At 42.7% G+C, this 19,316-nt stretch overlaps 1 protein-coding gene across 3 annotated transcripts in view; it reads right to left on the minus strand.

Annotated features, from left to right (window-relative positions):
- Positions 1–14,643, minus strand: part of LOC120021655 (endoglin-like) — a 48,205-nt gene extending 33,562 nt beyond the window's left edge. For all 3 annotated transcript variants that reach the window (XM_038965472.1, XM_038965471.1, XM_038965473.1), the window contains exons 1-2: positions 14,536–14,643; positions 13,007–13,233 (exon numbers count right to left, since the gene is read on the minus strand). In XM_038965472.1, the coding sequence (XP_038821400.1) occupies positions 13,007–13,070 (64 nt within the window). In that variant the 5' untranslated portion in view covers positions 13,071–13,233; positions 14,536–14,643. The remainder of the gene's footprint in view (positions 1–13,006; positions 13,234–14,535) is intronic.
- Between the last annotated feature and the right edge of the window lie 4,673 nt (positions 14,644–19,316).

The following is a 19,316-nucleotide window of genomic DNA, read 5'->3' on the forward strand; positions in this document are numbered from 1 at the left end:
AAAACATCCTGTAGCAGAAAAACCCAGCATGGCTCCTTCCTAGAAAAAACTGCCAGAAAGCAGAAATACTAAACGCATGACTTCATCATCAGCCTCATCTGACTTGGATCGGACTACCAGTTCTTGTTTGGGGGGTGAAAGGTTCATCGTCAGTATTCTGTAGGGTGGATCTCCCGACTCAGCAGAAAGAGGACCTTGGCTGGAAATAACAACCCACACAACTCTGACAATAAAGGTTATATATTCAAGAGAGGCATTGTGACCCTGCCAGCAACAAGCCACATCCTGGAAACACTGACTTCCTTTATTGAGTCTCCTCGCAGAGTCAAAAGATCAAACCACTATTCACTTTGACAGGGAGGGACAGGAAACGCAGATGAAGCAGTTTTGACTTGTACTATCCTACATTCACCTTTATTTGAGAGGTTATTCACTTTTTTATTTAGACATGAGAATTTGATTTGGGGATTCAACAGAGTACTTTTATTTGATTGCAATTCATGAATAAAGTAGTCTGCCAAAAGCCCGTCACCTACAACAGGACTCTAACAAGAAATCTTACACATTGATGACAACTGTTTCTATTTTAGTCTAGCAGTAGTCCTTTACTACTCTCACTACAACCCCTTTTCTGACAAAGAATAATTAGGAGGAAACACATTTTCTTACATTTTATCTAGGCTCAATATTTACCACATCTTTGGAAGCAATTCACCAGTCTATTTTGTCAACAGTTCTATGTTCCAAAAGAAATGTGATCTGTGGGTAACTTTTTTCCCCACTTACACCCTCATGCCCAAAGTTCTGGAACTGTCATCAAGATGAGTGGCTTGGCTCTCCAATTATCTAACTGCTGTATATTACTGCATCAAAAGTACCATGATGATAAGTTACCAATCAACTAAAGCATATTACATGCCATAATATATGTTAAAAACTACAAAATAATGTATTGCCCTGGCATGAATCAATTGTTCTGTATAAAATGTATTTCAACTGGTTCCAAAAATGGTGTCTGCGTCACATCTAAACCCCGCCTTATCTGTAAATCTAGGGTAAACCCGGGCAAACACAGAGCAGTGTCTGGGGCTACTGTCTCACAGAGACAGAGTAAACTGTTTGCGCCCCGGGTCTGGTCGGAGGAGCCATGATGGTGAAGGGGAGAGGTAGGGGGGTGGTCGGAGCACACGGAGGGGGGTGGGGGGGGTCTGGCCTGCCCCAGCCTTTCCAGCTCCACACACCTATTGTCCTGGTGTTTCCGCGGCCGCAGACTGAGGCTTGACCATCCACAGGAAGGTAAACAAGCTCTTATCAGCGTTCTGCAGGGGCCCGCAGTGTCCCCTGGCCTCTCACCCCTACACTGCACAACACTACACTGTGCCTCACCTCTCTCCCCATGCCAACAAAATCCCCACAGTCTACAAAAAAAGTCCCTAATTATTGCTATCATTTTTATTACTAATGTGTGTGGGGAGGTTGTGTATGTGGTAGTGGGGGGAGGTTGTGTGTGTGGTAGTGGGGGGAGGTTGTGTATGTGGTAGTGGGGGGAGGTTGTGTATGTGGTAGTGGGGGGAGGTTGGGTATGTGGTAGTGGGGGGAGGTTGTGTATGTGGTAGTGGGGGGAGGTTGTGTATGTGGTAGTGGGGGGAGGTTGTGTATGTGGTAGTGGGGGGAGGTTGTGTGTGTGGTAGTGGGGGGAGGTTGTGTATGTGGTAGTGGGGGGAGGTGGTGTATGTGGTAGTGGGAGGAGGTGGTGTATGTGGTAGTGGGAGGAGGTGGTGTATGTGGTAGTGGGGGGAGGTTGTGTATGTGGTAGTGGGGGGAGGTTGTGTATGTGGTAGTGGGGGGAGGTTGTGTATGTGGTAGTGGGGGGAGGTTGTGTATGTGGTAGAGGGGGGAGGTTGTGTATGTGATAGTGGGGGGAGTTTGTGTATGTGGTAGTAGGGGGAGGATGTCACGGCTGTCTTCGTCCTCCTCATCTGACGAGGAGAAACGAGAAGGATCGGAGGACCAATACGCAGCGAGGTAAGTGCTTGTCATTATTTAATGAAAGAAACTGAACACTACAAAAACAACAAAGAAACAACCGTGAAGCTAAATAACAATAGTGCTGACACAAACACTACACATAGACAATCACCCACAAACCCCAACAGAAAACAGGCTATCTAAATATGGTTCCCAATCAGAGACAATGAATGACAGCTGCCTCTGATTGAGAACCATATCAGGCCAAACGAGAAAACCCCACATAGAAACAGACAACATAGATAATACCCACCCAACTCACGTCCTGACCAACTAAATAAAGACTAAACAAAGGAAATAAGGTCAGACACGTGACAGAGGATGTGTACAGTTTTGGAGTGTACATCGTTTTTCAACCACTCCACAAATTTCTTGTTAACAAACTATAGTTTTGGCAAGTCGGTTAGGACATCTACTCTGTCATTTTTCCAAAAATTGTTTACAGACAGATCATTTCACTTATAATTCACTGCATCACAATTCTAGTGGGTCAGAAGTTTACATACACTAAGTTGACTGTGCCTGTAAACAGCTTGGAAAATTCCAGAAAATTGTGTCATGGCTCTTTAGAAGCTTCTGTTTGGCTAATTGACATAATTTGAGTCAATTGGAGGTGTACCTGTGGATGAATTACAAGGCCTACCTTCAAACTCAGTGCCTCTTTTCTTGACATCATGGGAAAATCAAAAGAAATCAGCCAAGACCTTTTGTAGACCTCCACAAGTCTGGTTCATCTTTGGGAGCAATTTCTAAACGCCTGAAGGTACCACGTTCATCTGTACAAACAATAGTACGCAAGTATAAACAACATGGGACCACGCAGCCGTCATACCGTTCAGGAAGGAGACGCGTTCTGTCTCCTAGAGAAGAACGTATTTTGGTGCGAAAAGTGCAAATCAATCCCAGAACAACAGCAAAGGACCTTGTGAAGATGCTGGAGGAAACCGGTACAAAAGTATCTATATCCACAGTAAAACGAGTCCTATATCGACATAACCTGAAAGGCCGCTCAACAACGAAGAAGCCACTGCTCCAAAACCACCATGAAAAAGCCAGACTACGGTTTGCAACTGCACATGGGGACAAAGATCGTACTTTTTGGATAAAGTGGGGGTAGGTTGTGTGTGTGGTAGTGGGGGGAGGTTGTGTATGTGGTAGTGGGGGGAGGTTGTGTGTGTGGTAGTGGGGGGAGGTTGTGTATGTGGTAGTGGGAGGAGGTTGTGTGTGTGGTAGTGGGGGGAGGTTGTGTATGTGGTAGTGGGAGGAGGTTGTGTGTGTGGTAGTGGGGGGAGGTTGTGTATGTGGTAGTGGGGGGAGGGTCTGTGTGTGTGTGTGTGTGTGTGTGTGTGTGTGTGTGTGTGTGTGTGTGTGTGTGTGTGTGTGTGTGTGTGTGTGTGTGTGTGTGTGTGTGTGTGTGTGTGTGTGTGTGTGTGTGAGAGACTTTCTTTAGTCGAGCAGTAGTAAATAAATATACTGTATATATACACTACATAGCCAAAGTATGTGGACACCTGCTCATCGAACATCTCATTCCAAAATCATGGTTATTCATATGATGTTGTTCCCCTCTTTGCTGATATAACAGCCTCCACTCTTCTGGGAAGGCTTTCCACTAGATGTTGGAACATTGCTGCGGGGACTTGCTTCCATTCAGCCACAAGAGCATTAGTGAGGTCAGGCACTGATGTTGGGCGATCAGGCCTGGCTCGCAGTCGGCGTTCCAATTCATTCCAAAGGTGTTCGATGGAGTTGAGGTCAGGGCTCTGTGCAGGCCAGTCAAGTTCTTCCACACTGATCTCAACAAACCATTTCTGTATGGACCTCGCTTTGTGCACGGGGGCATTGTCATGCTGAAACAGGAAAGGGCCTTCCCCAAATTGTTGCCACAAAGTTGGAAACACAGAATCATCTAGAATTGCATTGTATGCTGTAACGTTAAGATTTCCCTTTACTGGGAAATCTAGCCCGAACCATGAAAAACAGCACCAGTCCATTATTCCTCCTCCACCAAACTTTACAGTTGGTAATATGCATTCATGCAGGTAGCGTTCTTCTGGCATCCACCAAATAGTGAAGCGTGATTCATCACGCCCAAGAAAGCATTTTCACTGCTCCAGAGTCCAATGGCGGCAAGCTTTAGACCACTCAAGCCGACGGTTGGCATTGCACATGGTGATCTTAGGCTTGTGTGCGGCTGCTCGGCCATGGAAACCCATTTCATGAAACTCCCAACGAACAGTTCTTGTGCTGACGTTGCTTCCAGAGGCAGTTTGGAACTTTGTAGTGAGTTTTACAACCGAGGACAGACATTTTTACGCGCTACGTGCTTCAGCACTCAGCGGTCCCGTTCTGTGAGCTTGTGTGGCCTATCGTTCTGTGAGCTTGTGTGGCCGTTGTTGCTTCTAGACGTTTCCACTTCACAATAACAGCATTTACAGTTGACCAGGGCAGCTCCAACAGAAATTTGACAAACTGACTTGTTGGAAAGGTGGCATCCTATGACGGTGTCTCGTTGAAAGTCACTGAGGTCTTCAGTAAGACCATTCTACTGCTAATGTCTGTCTATGGAGATTGCATGGCTGTGTGCTCGATTTTATACACCTGTCAGCAACGGGTGTGGCTGAAATAGCTGAATCCACTAATTTGAAGGCGTGTCCACATACTTTTGTATATACAGTATATACACTGCATTCGGGAAAGTATTCAGACCCCTTGACTTTTTCCACATTTTGTTACGTTACAGCCTTATTCTCAAATGGATTAAATTAATGCCAAAAAAAAAACGAAAACAGGTTTTTAGACATTTTTGCAAATGTATAACAAATAAAAAACAGAAATACCATATTTACATTTACCTCCCCATCCAAGTGGATAGAGCTTGAGAGGATCTGCAAAGAAGAATGGGAGAAACTCCACAAATACAGGTGTGGCAAGATTGTAGCTTGATACCCAAAAAGATTCAAGACTGTCATAGTTGCCAAAGGCGCTTCAACAAAGTACTGAGTAAAGGGTCTGATACTTATGTAAATGTGATATTTCTGTTTTTTATTTTGAATAAATTTGCGAACTTTTCTAAAAAACGTTTTTTGCTTTGTCATTATTGGGTATTGTATGCAGCTTGATGGTGGGGGGGGGGAATATTTAATACATTTTTGAATAAGGCTGTAACGTAATAAAATGTGGAAAAAGTCAAGGGGTCTGAATACTTTCCGAATGCACTGTATATATTTTTTATTTTTTTATGGCAGACGAAACACATGTCTTGTGAACTAATGTGAACTAATCCATTGCGGAGGCTGAGACCAATGCATTGAGGAGGCCGCGGGGATGGCACTTCCAAGAAGTGTGGCTAAATTCACAATGCATGTATCTCTCCAGAATGCGCTCTCTCTCGCCAATTTGTGCACATTCATTGTTTGCGGTTGATTGTTAGTGTCTATCTATTCCTAATTCCATATATCACCAGTAGTACATTTACCATTAATTCCTATAATTTCTAATATACAATGTTTGTTTGGTTACGGTCATTTCTGTTAATGCATTCAATATATTATTATTCCAGTCTTTTGTCATTCTCATTGTCGGAGTGGACACGTTGAGCGCACAACCTATGTTACACTTGTGAGAAACAAGTTTTGGTAAATTTTATTCCATTTACGAGTTTTGTCAATTTAGTCATTGTCTTTATTTAGAGCCGTCCTGTCAATCTTGAGTATGGACGCGCACCTGATTACGGATAGAAGTAGGCCTGTAGGCTAACTGGCCTGCGTGCAAATGTATGAATATAAATGTGCCCATTTGGGAATCTGATAGTATTTCTGATTGACTTAACGCACCACCAATAGTTCCTCAATGTATTTGAAAAAGGTTTCCAGTTCTCTCCCTTTTGACCACTCAGCGTGAAAGGGAAAAATGTTATGCTCTGATCCAGTGGAAGCGTCATGAAAAAGGCCTACCTGATTACTTCTCGTCACTTCTCTGTCCCAAGCTCACTGGCACGGGAAACTCTGAGGGCCCAGAATATTTATACAATGTTGCAAGTTTGCTAGCAGGAGCTTCAGGCTGACTCAAGGTAATAGTTGATACAATGTTTCAAGTTCGTTGCAGACAGGCCATGTGTAGCCAATTTGATTTATAGGATATTTATTTTTATCAGGATATTCTCTACCTGCAGGCTGCAATGGCTTTACATACAGAAACATATATCTGTCATATTCCAGGCAGCATCAGCGTGTGCAATGTTTCCGTTTCGTTGCTTTGGTTGTCTCTTCCTTCAAATTGACAAGGTGTTCCATAAACACTCTATTAGCTCTCAGTCCTCAGGTTGGTCACAGTGTGAACAAACATTTGTTGGCTGTATAGGCGGTTTTTACATAGTTGGCAATGGCAATACAAGTTATCTTTTAGGTTTGTATAATTTTTTGGGATAGAATTAGGATTAACCACATGACAATGATTTTGAGATACGAAGACCTTATTATAAATTAAATGAAACTTCCATGAAAATGTGCACATGAAAACCATAACTGGCACTCATATCGGTGGAAATGGTAAGATAAACTGGCATTCCACATGAAAAAGTTTGCCGATTCCTCATGTAGCCTATGACCGGCTACTTCAGCAGAGTAAAGCCAGATGGTCGGGTCAGGTTAAGTTTTTTTTTTCTGGCTCTCTAGATCTCTGGCTCCCTCAAGTCATGTGTGTCTTATTTCATCAAACAGTGTGCTTAAAGCATCAGAAAATCTCAATGCATTGCCTACAGTATATTGTTGATTTTATTAAAACACATATGTGTCTATATACTGTATGGTAAAATTTCAACCAGTCAATTGGGTTGAAAGAACAGCCGACTTTTGGTCGACCAAGATTGTTTACATCGGGGAACGCCCTGTTGTGTGTGTGGTTATTTAGGTGTGTTAATGGAATTGAGCTGTGGTAGAAAAAGAACCCGATTGTCATACTTGAGTAAAGGTAAAGATGGCTTAATAGAAAATTACTCACATAAAAGTGAAAGTCACCCAGTAAAATCCTACTTGAGTAAAATTCGAAAAGTATTTGGTTTTAAATGTACTTAAGAATCAAAAGTAAATGTAATTCCTAAAATATACTCAAGTATCAAAAGTAAAAGTGTAAATAAATTCAAATTCCTTATATTAAGCAAACCAGACGGCAGCATTTTCTTATTTTTTTAATTTACGGATAGCCAGGGGCACACTCCAACACTCAGACATAATTTACAAATGAAGCATGTGTTTAGTGAGTCCGCCAGATCAGAAGCAGTAGGGATGACCGGGGATGTTCTCTTGATAAGTGTGTGAATTAGACCATTTTCCTGTCCTGCTAAGCATTCAAAATGTAACGAGTACTTTTGGGTGTCAGGGAAAATGTACAGAGTAGAAAGTACATACTTTTCTTTAGGAATGTAGTGAAGTAAAAGTTGTGAAAAAATCTAAATAGTAAAGTACAGATACCCCAAAAAACTACTTTAGTACTTTCAAGTATTTTTACACCACTGGCATTGAGGATGTGAAAGCTGGTCTGTAGACAGCTTGTCTTCATATATAATCGGCTCTGTTTACACCTCTTGTCAGATATCTCCTCATGTCAGAAGTAGTACAACAAATCCATTGAGGGCCTATGGCTGACCCACACACACACACACACGTATCTCTTAGAAGCTTGAGAGCTGTCTCTAAATTAATCTTTATGGTTTGTCTGTCTGTTGCTGTTCCTAAGGCAATCTGATGCTTTGATGTTGAAAAACTTAGTGTGCTCTTGTCATTCACTATACTAGCAGTTCTTTCCTAGAATGGTGATGCTAGGAACTTTAGATATGACGAATGTTAAATACATTGCCGTTCCCCATTGATACACTACAGGCTCTCTCTATATATCTCTCTGTCTCTCTCACAGACACACACAAACACACACATACAGAAACATATATCTGTCATATTCCAGGCAGCATCAGCGTGTGCAATGATTCCGTTTCGTTGCTTTGGTTGTCTCTTCCTTCAAATTGACAAGGTGTTCCATAAACACTCTATTAGCTCTCAGTCTTCAGGTTGGTCACAGTGTGAACAAATTAATTTATCACTAAACGGCGAGACATTGTGAATTTGCTCTATAGTGAGAGTCTATTCATCTTCCAGGCATTAATTAGCAAACGTGGTTTTTGGAGGGAAAGACTAATTTAGCGGTCGCTGTGCTAACTCCGTTCCACCGAGCAGATGGAAACGGCAGAGACGCATTGCACACTGGGTGCTTCCAATCATTTAAGATTGATGTCGCTTTGCACAGCATATGTTGCTCATAGAACCAACAGACATTACCCCGTTTTTCTCCACTGATTTCCCAGAAAATATTAACGAGCCCACTTTGGGATCGTCGCATCATAGATAGCATAGCTATGAACGTTCTGCTACTTTTCCACACGTTTGAGAAGTTGAAGAAGTGGAGTTAGGTAGAGTCTGGAGCAAAGACAGAAAGATTGTGCTGCTTTGCAGTGCCAAGTTTTATTTTTCTTCCTCTAAGAGTAATGAAATAGTCTGAGAGTGGAAAGCTGTCAACAAGCTTGACTATATTTCCTCAGGAAGATAAGTACAGACTGTTAAGAGCCCTGAGCATGGCTTTGGGATTTGTTGGAGCCATATGACAAACATCTGCACTACAGGGCTTTTAATTAAAGCCTATCCCTTGATCACACTTTCTACTTTTCAATGTATTAATAATGGGAAAAGATTCTATCAAAAGCCTTCCATCATATTCAGAGGGACTCTCTATAACCCTGAATGTGGCCCCTACATAAGCACGCCAACACACACAGGAGCACACTCATGCGTGCACACACACAAGCACACACACCAAGTGTGTCATAAATCAAAGAGAATTTTGAGCACTTCACCACATGAATCCAGAGAAAGCAGCATGACACCTGAATCAACAAGAAGGTTCAACTTTATACACCCAGGCTTGCATAGCTCTACCATTAGGGTCAAATAACAAGTGACTGTAGCTACCCTACGTTGTTTCAATTCTGAACACCAATCGTGGTTTTTAAGATTTGTGAGACACATCGCAACAAGCTTCAACTAAAGCCTGTGACACCTGTCATTGCTTCAAAGCATCAACTGTTCAATAATAATTTCCTGTCCTTTAGAAGCTTAGCTGACAACTATCTCTGTTCTGCCTGAAGAAAGCAGCACATCAACATAGCATACTAAATAGTTTATGAATTTGCATAGTGGGAAATAAGGAATAGGTACCAAACAGCCAACCCAAGTACTACTCTCTCTGGGATTTGGGGAAGATAACCCAAAAATAATGTTTAAAGGGACAGGTACAAATCCCCTTTCAAGACTTCTTCTGATTGGGCAGACCCTTGGCTGAGTATGGGCAGACTGGCCAGAGATAATAGCTACACAACGCCATGCCTTATCTGTCCACAGTGTGCAGACGGCTGCCGCTGGCATGTGCACATAGCGGTCGCCATTCTGATGAGGAGTTTTATCTCCGCGCCATGTACTAATGAGCCATTCAGGTCGCACGCCACTGCCTGCCGACCAACCCAACCTGGGGGACCTGGGCCTTACCGATCCCCATGGATAGTGCACCACGATGAGAAAGACAGGCAGACAAGGTCCAGGGCCTGGCCAGAAACAGTGCCTGAAACGAGTGGACACTTAAATATCAATGACTGTGTTTTCGTTTAACATGGTCATCTTTTGTTAAAAACTAAAGTACTCCATGTAAATATTTGTGTGTATTTGTTAAGAGCTCAACGGAACTAGTGCTCTCTCTCTCTTTGCCTTACAGCCAAGTAATAGAATAATTACTGAGGCTCAAGCATCTCCTTGCAGATGAGAAACGATTGTGTATGTTACTCTCAAAATGTTTTTCCTAGATATGAAAAGTCTTAAATTAAATGGTTTCTGAGATGAAAGTGTGCCTATCAACATTAGGTGATGCATAGCCTAAATAGAGTGAGCTAGATGTGTTTTACAGTGCTTTGATATATGCCTTACCGCATGAGGGGTGCCTTGTTAACAACTTAATTCAAGAAAAACATAACTCACAAGCTGGAAAAAAATGATTTGTCTCTAAACATTTTATATGACACTGCTGCTGCCCTGCTTTACTCCAGAGATAAAGTGAACCATCACACATCATTCATAATCTATACACAAACAGGAAAAGTTATCCGGCAGCAAACATTATTGTAACTCATCAAACGCTTACTCTCCCTTTTAGGTACAACAGACATAAATAGAGAGAGAGCAAGAGAGAGAGAGGTAGAGGTGAACAACATACTGTAGCATACCCACTGGGCACAGACATCAATTCAACGTCTATTCCACGTTGGTTCAATGTAATTTCATTGAAATGACGTGGAAACAACGTTTATTCAACCAGCGTGTGCCCACTGGGTAGCTAGTCCTGCTCAGCACTGCTAGTCAAAGAGAGAAAAAGAGGCAGTCAGAAATGGATTGTTGATTGCAACAGTGAGATAGAAATCGGTCTGCAGCAGCGACAAGTGGTCGCGTCACTATGTCTCCCTGGTCCTGCCACCCAGTCTGGCTGCAGTGTGGGGAAGTGGGCTATTTAGACTCTCAACGCCATTTTTAACAGAGGCAGCAGTTTTTTTTGTTTTTTTGTTATTTCCCTCTGCAAGTTCCTACTAAGGAGCTGTCTGTCACCTCTTTTTATCCCTCTCTTTCTCTCTCATCTCTCTCTGCATCTTGCCATAGTGTATTTCTCTCTCACACACAATCTCTCTCTCCCTTTAGTCCCTCCCCCTCTTTCTGTTCTACCTCTCCTTAGCATCATCTGTCTGTCTCTCTCTCTCTCTCTCTCTCTCTCTCTCAATCTCTCTGCCTCATCCCTCACTTCACCCTCCTCTCTCTCTCTCTCTCTCTCTCCTTCCCTCCTTTCATCCCTTTCTCTCTCTCTGCACCCCTTTCCCGATCAACCCACTGTGTCACTGATGTATTGTTGGATAGTTACATAATCCACGCTTAACCACCACCACCATCTCCAACCCTCAACACCCCCCCCCCCCCCCCCCCCCCCCCCCAGCCTCCAGCATAGCTTCCTCAGGATGTGGTCCTAGTGGCTTCCCTGCCTGCTGTTCTGCTGCTCTCCTTACCTTTCTTCCCTCCATCTCCCTCCCTCCTAGTCTGTCAGCTTCCCCCAAGCTCTCCTTCAGGCTCCCCTCCCTCTACGGCAGCTGCCTAATCACTTTTGTACTTTTCCTCCAGTCTGTGGAGAAGGACCCGGCTGGGAGGAAGTGCAGCGGGAGGCCAAGAGTCGACAACCATCACGTCAGGCTCCCACGGGGAACTAACTGCAGTGGGGAGCCGATGAGGCCTACAGTCAACCTAGCCTCCTGTAGGGACACCCCCAGAGAGGGGCTGTACAGCTGATGGCCCCCATGGAACTACAGAACAGAAGTCTGGAGTCCAACTACTGTCTGGAGCCCAAACGGAGGCCCCCAACAGGGGCAACAGGGATTTAATCCAGTGAGACCAAAGCAGTCGACACAGATTCCCAACTAGAATCCACTACAGAGGGCTACACTGTCGACAGACAGTCACAGTTGCAGCCACAACCTCAGCCACTCACTAGTGATGGGTGTAAAAAATGCTGTATTCAGAAACGTTGCTATAGTATTCCTATTTGGAAGTCTCACAGAATATTCCAATAAATGTCTTGGCATGTCTCGGTTATGTTGCAGTTTCTAGTTGTATTAGTCGTATTTACAGGATACACATGGTATATACCATCCAACAAAATGCTACTTGCAGGTTCCTTCTCCACAATGGTACAACAATAAGAAATAAAAAAATAATACAAACTGTTTTGGACTGCTTTCCTTTGTCTGCAAGAGCCAAATACATAAAATGTGCATATATCAGTGCACGAACATGAGGATCCACTGGAATAGCATGAACTACACCTGCTCTGTCTGACATAACTATCTGAAATAAGCATCACTCCAAGGATCTACACATGTTAGCGGCCAGAGCATAACACAAGACCTGTCAGAGCATAACTGAACACTGCAGATTCTCTTCCATTTCCTACATAACACTCCAGCTAACTGCCAACTAACCACTGCAGCCACAGAGAGCAATTGTAATGACACCTTTTTGTAGGAACTAATGGAGGGTAGTTTTGTTCTATGACATCTCCATCAGCTAATGTCACTTTTTGTGAATTTTGAAACATTTATGTAATCAAAATAAGCACATAAAGCAGATAAATGCTTCATAATTCATAAAAGTCATGTTAACTGACTGATATTACAAATGTATAAGATCTAAGCCTGTGTTAACCTCAAACCTTATTATTTGCGTTTATCCCAAAACCCCATTCATTCACCATTGATTTTTAGGAATAGCTGAACAAACCTGAGGTTTAATTTCCATTTTTTAGGACTACAAGCTGGCGAGCTCTATTTAACATACCTCTTTTTTTAATCATACGCCCCAAAAACTTACTTGATAAATATATCAAATATACACGCAAACCAAGACAAATCTAGGCTACCTATAGCGTATACCAGCACAATAATAAACTGATGCACACATTTCTCATTTAGTCCTTATACTTTATGAGTTTTAATGAAAGTAGTCTTTAGGAAATATTGTCAGTCACTATACACGTTACACCTCTATATACAGACTCATCCAATCAACTGGTAATCCTGAGAGAACCACTGAAAACAGCTGTGAAAATAAAGCCCTGGTTGTTTTTAAAAAAGAGATGAGGTTAGAATAAGTAAATCATGACAGTTCAAATCAAGGTTAATGCCGGTTTTTGAACTTTGCTTACACAGAAGGAAAGACCCTCTAGGCTTCAATTCAGCACCAGTCTCCAAGTCGAGTCTAGCACACTAGCCGTCAACCAAACAGCTCTTCACTTACACAACCATTAAGAAGAGATGGAAGTTGGAGGTTCAACCAACCGTTGGTCTTACCTGAAGTGGCGATGGCAAGGCAGAGTAGAAGCAGAGGTAAAAGTGGCATGTTGCTGCTCTCCATCTCTAAGTCAGATATCTGTGGGAGTCACAATGAAGAACTTGTCGGTGTCTAGGTGCTCGGGCAGCGTCCTCGTCCAATGGCAGCACGGCTGTGACTGTTGTGGCAGTGGTTCCGCTCCAGAGGGGTTACCACACAAATCCAGCCTTGATAGGTCAAAGGTCAGCTAGGAGAAATGAGGCGGGGCGTCAGTAGGAGATTGCCAACTGCCAAGCAAAGTCATAGATGTGGTGAATACTGAAAATATCCAATCAATAAGGAATAGTGTATACCTCTGGTATTACTGATGCTGCACATTTATATAATTACATCAGAGTATAATTAACATAATGTCAATGGATATTAATCAATGTAATACTCATCCTCTACACTCAATGCTGGCAAGCTTAACAAATCCCCTCAAGTAACCTTTCCTGTTGAAAATTAAATTGTGAGATGGTGTTGCCAAGATTATAAACTGCATCACTTTCTTTTTTTCTGTCTTTTATCTGGAATAGTGGTATCTGAGATTATTATAGGATAAAATGTTCTCTCCAGAGGGCCTCTTCCTAAACGTCCAAGATCAGATGAAGTACACTGATTAACATCTATGTTAGTGATGATTAACAAGGCAATTTCTAATAAATGTATGTACTGTACCTCTCTCTACTCAACTACCCCCCATTTCTAGTTAGGTGCTTGATTAGAACTGTTGCTACCATACCAAATTCAGATAAAAAATGGGATAATTCGTTAAAACTTGACACGTGACATTGCCATCAACTTCTGCAACTAATGATAGGCTACAAACGTATAACATTTATACTTCCAATGTGATTGTCTGTCCTTGGATAGCCTAGAATATTATCATGGGGCCCGGAGCTCTAGGGTTATCCAGTGGTCAGTAACTGCTGGCCCAGTCTGCCAGGAAACAGTATGGCGTCGCTTTCTTTAAATAATGTTACAATAGGGAGATCTGATAAGCGGGGGAGACTGCTCTTGTTATATGATTCATATAGAGCGAGGGGAAAAGACTATATAAACTGTTTATGCAACCAAAGCAAAGCAAAAGTAACTTTGGCTACTTTCTTAACCAGACAAACACGAATTATTGAGTCAAATGCCTAATAACGGTTTAACTATAGAAAATGGTCACTAGAAAGTAGTTGAATATTTCAGGTAAACGGAAGACAGGCTATTAAAGTGAAACCAAAGCAAAACCGTTAATGTTTTTATTTGGCTGAAATAAATAGGACGAATAAGTGAAACTCATAATTCTGGTTTTCAGAAATGTACGATAATACGGCTATAGGCTAGACGTTTATCTGACAATAACTCACAGTACACAACTTTATAATTCATGTTAACAAGTTATCTTACCTAATTGTCACCTATCATTGGCTTCAAATAAACAACACATAAAGGGAATACATTGTACCAGGGACAACAGCTAAAGCTGTCAGCGAAGCATTGATTAAAAGAAACTCACATATCAACGGAGAATGTCCCTTTTAAATTGCGGGTATAAACCACGAGTGCAAAAGAAGCAGTCAGTCATGTAAACCCTCATAAACTTTCTAGTGTAGCTGGGCGGGCGGGGAAGCGCAGATTTACTTTCGTACCACTCCCAAAGACCAGAGCTTCGCGCGCTGGTGCTAATGCCGGTGACTGACGTCAATACCCGCACTGCTTGTCAGCACAGAACATTGTGAGAGAAACTAGGGATTTCTTTGAGATCTTGCATCTCAGGTGAATCGACAACAATGAGATATGGTCGACCGGTAGCAGCCTAATGAAAGAAAAGAAAGTATAAATCACAGAAGCATGAGTTTGTTCTTTCCATAACCCATTCAACATGGTTTATTACATTGTAATAACATAGCAATAACCCAAAATGTTACGTATTATCAAGAGTAAAGGGGTTGTGTCTTTATAATCTCAGATGGGATGATGATGATGATGATGATGATGATGATGATGATGATGATGATGATGATGATGATGATGATGATCCCTAGGTTTTGGAAGAATCTCACCTCAGTATAACATATTATTGTCAAAAACAACTGGGGACCACACCGCCCTCTTGAGGCCAATATTGCCACAATCATCATTTGTCGCTCTATGGGAGTTGTGACTGTACTCTCTCTCATCCTTTTGTTTTGTTTTGTTTATGAGAACAAATTGACATCATGTTACCAGGGATGTAATTTCAGAATGAAAAATTAATAATTATGTATAAACATATTACTAATATAGAATGGTATGATGTGATGATGATATCCAACAATTGTCCTCTTGTCAAATGTCTTATTTGATAGGCTAATTAATAAGTTATCCAGTCAGTTGTATATTTGTGACGGAAGTCATTAAAATGTCTTGTTAACAAACTATAGTTTTGGCAAGTCGGTTAGGACATCTACTTTGTGCATGACACAAGTAATTTTTTCCAACAATTGTTTACAGACAGATTATTTCACTTATAATTCACTGTATCACAATTCCAGTGGGTCAGAAGTTTACATACACTAAGTTGACTGTGCCTTTAAACAGCTTGGAAAATTCCAGAAAATTATGTCATGGCTTTAGAAGCTTCTGAAAGGCTAATTGACATCACTTGAGTCAATTGGAGGTGTACCTGTGGATGTATTTCAAGGCCTACCTTCAAACTCAATGCCTCTTTGCTTGACATCATGGGAAAATCAAAGGAAATCAGCCAAGACCTCAGAAAAAAAATTGTAGACCTCCACAAGTCTGGTTCATCCTTGGGAGCAATTTCCAAACGCCTGAAGGTACCACGTTCATCTGTACAAACAATAGTACGCAAGCATAAACACCATGGGATCACGCAGCCGTCAAACAGTTCAGGAAAGAGACGTGTTCTTTCTCCTAGAGATGAACGTAATTTGGTGCAAATCAGTGCCAGAACAACAGCAAAGGACCTTGTGAAGATGCTGGAGGAAACAGGTACAAAAGTATCTATATCCACAGTAAAACGAGTCCTATATTGACATAACCTGAAAGGCCGCTCAGCAAGGAAGAAGCCACTGGTCCAAAACTGCCATGAAAAAGCCAGACTAGGGTTTGCAACTGCACATGGGGACAAAGATCATACTTTCTGGAGAAATGTCCTCTGGTCTGATGAAACAAAAATAGAACTGTTTGGCCATAATGACCATCATTATGTTTGGAGGAAAAAGGGGGAGGCTTGCCGAAGAACACCATCCCAACCGTGAAGCACTGGGGTGGCAGCATCATGTTGTGGGGGTGCTTTGCTGCAGGAGGGACTGGTGCACTTCACAAAATAGATGGCATCATGAGGAACAAACATTAGGTGGATATATTGAAGCAACATCTCATAACATCAGTCAGGAAGTTAAAGCTTGGTCGCAAATGGGTCTTCCAAATGGACAATGACCCCAAGCATACTTCCAAAGTTGTGGCAAAATGGCTTAAGGACAACAAAGTCAAGGTATTGGAGTGGCCATCACAAAGCCCTGACCTCAATCCTATAGGACATTTGTGGGCAGAACTGAAAAAGTGTGTGCGAGCAAGGAGGTGAACATGTTTGTAAAAGTGATGCATGCAACCTTTAAATTAATTTAGGATATTTTAAATGAAAACATAAGAATTGAACAGTACAGCACAGGAGGTTGGTGGCACCTTAACTGGGGAGGATGGGCTTGTGGTAATTGCTGGAATAGGTGTTTTTCATGTGTTTGATGCAATTCCATTCACTCTGTTCCAGCCATTATTATGATCTGTCCTCCCCTCGAAGCCTCCACTGCAGTACAAGTACTGGAACGAGCTGCAAAAACCACTCAAACTAGACAGTTTTCTCTCCATTCAAGACTCAATCATGGACACTTGCTGACAGTTGTGGCTGCTTCGCGTGATGTATCGTTGTCTCTACCTTCTTGCTTTTCTGCCAATAATGTTTGTACCATGTTTTGTGCTGCTACCATGTTGTGTTGCTACCATGTTGTTGTCATGTGGTGTTGCTGCCATGCTATGTTATTGTCTTAGGTCTCTCTTTATGTAGTGTTGTGGTGTCTCTCTTGTCGTGATGTGTGTTTTGTACTATATTTTTAATCCCCCGTCCCCGCAGGAGGCCTTTTGCCTTTTGGTAGGCCGTCATTGTAAATAAGAATTTGTTCTTAACTGACTTGCCTAGGTATGTAAAGGTTAAATAAAAAATACATTAAATAAATAAATGGTACACTATACAGTACATACAAAAGTATGTGGACACTCCTTCAAATGAGTGGATTCTGCTATTTCAGCCACACCTGTTGCTGACAGATGTATAAAATCGAGCACACAGTCATGCAATCTCCATAGACAAACATTGGCAGACGCATGGCGTTACTGAATAGCTCAATGACTTTCAACATGGCACCATCATAGGATGCCACCTTTCCAACAAGTCAGTTTGTCAAATTTCTGCCCTGCTAGAGCTATCCCGGTCAACTGTAAGTACTGTTATTGTTAAACATCTAGGAGCAACAATGGGTCAGCCGCGAAGTAGTAGGCCCCACAAGTTCACCGAACGGTGCCGCCAAATGCTGACGCGCGTAGCGGGCAAAAATCATCGGTCCTCGGTTGCAACACTCACTAATGAGTTCCAAACTGCCTATGGAAGCAACGTCAGCACAATAACTGTTCGTTGGGAGCTTCATGGAAATGCGCAATGCCAAACATCGGCTGGAGTGGTCTAAATCTTGCCGCCATTGGACTCTGTAGCAGTGGAAACGCATTCTCTGGAGTGATGAATCACGCTTAACCATCTGGCAGTCCGACGGACAAATCTGTGTTTGGCGGATGCCAGGAGAATGCTACCTGCCCCAATGCATACTGACAACTCTAAACTTTGGTGGAGGAGGCATAATGGTCTGGGGCTGTTTTTAATGGTTCGGGCTCGGCCTTTTAGTTCCAGCTTAGTGGCAACATTTTGGGGAAGGACCTTTCCTGATTCTGCATTACAATGCCCCCTTGCACAAAGCGAGGTCCATACAGAAATTGTTTGTCGAGATCGGTGTGGAAGAACTTGACTGGCCTGCACAGAGCCCTGACCTCAACACCATCTAACAGGATTTGAGTTATGTGATACATGAATGTTTTTTGTTCTTCCCTGGAGTCATGTAGTCAATAATGTTATCTTAGGTATCTCCCCTGTAAGTCTGGTGTCAACAATCTGAAATGTATACATTTTCCATAGTATAAACGAGTCATGATCTGGAATCATGAAGCAAGTGTTTTTGTAGGCTACATAGCAAACACAAAATCCTATAGTCCATTTTTTTCACAGGACTGGTACTATAGCAAACATGTAATGGCTACAAAACACATTGAGGAATAATCATATTCCGAATTTACACATACACTACATGACCAAAAGTATGTGGACACCTGCTCGTCGAACATCTCATTCCAAAATCATGGACATTAATAGGGAGTCGGTCTCGGTCTCCCTTTTGCTGCTATAACAGCCTCCACTCTTCTGAGAAGGCTTTTCACTAGATGTTGGAACATTGCTGCTCAGACTTGCTTCCATTCAGCCATAAGAGCATTAGTGAGGTCGGGCACTGATATTGGGTGATTAGGCCTGACTCGCAGTCGGCGTTCCAATTCATCCCTAAGGTGTTAAATACAACATGCACACACGCTCAGCTTGTTGTGGACACCACTCTACATGTAAGTAGACACAGGAGGACCACAGTACATTGGCCATTCATCACAGACAGCTAGATAGATAAGCACCCACAAGCCTAGCATAGCAACGTCCCATGCACACCAGACAGTCTGCACGTACACCTCAGCATTTAGGGGGTGTCTCCTCTATAAGCTGTGAGCGACACTTCCCTTCTATCCACAGTGGGCCACTGGGGGGGGGTTATTTCTCTGTAGTCCTTCAATAACAGGAAACAATCCGCCGCTCTGTGGTCATCGTCTGTCATCGCTGGTCCAGCAGGTCGACACGGGTTTCAGCGCGGTGCCACGAGTTTCCATGTCGCCGGCCAGCAGCACGTCAGTCTGAGGGGGACGTTTGTGAAAGTGTCCATGCGCCAGCTCACAGGTTTCCTTATGGCTCTCGTGGGTTCTGGGTCAAGGCAGTGTGTTAGCAAAGGGCTTTGAAACATGACGTGGGAGATTGGCAAGACAGGAGCTGGAGGTCATACAGTGCATTTGTTAAATCATGGAGGCCCTCGTTGGGTTTTCTTTGATTCATAGTATTGGCCTAAGGCTGCAAGTGTATGTGTAGGCCAGTGG

Source organism: Salvelinus namaycush, chromosome 26, assembly GCF_016432855.1.
Source record: "Salvelinus namaycush isolate Seneca chromosome 26, SaNama_1.0, whole genome shotgun sequence".
NCBI lineage: Eukaryota > Metazoa > Chordata > Actinopteri > Salmoniformes > Salmonidae > Salvelinus > Salvelinus namaycush.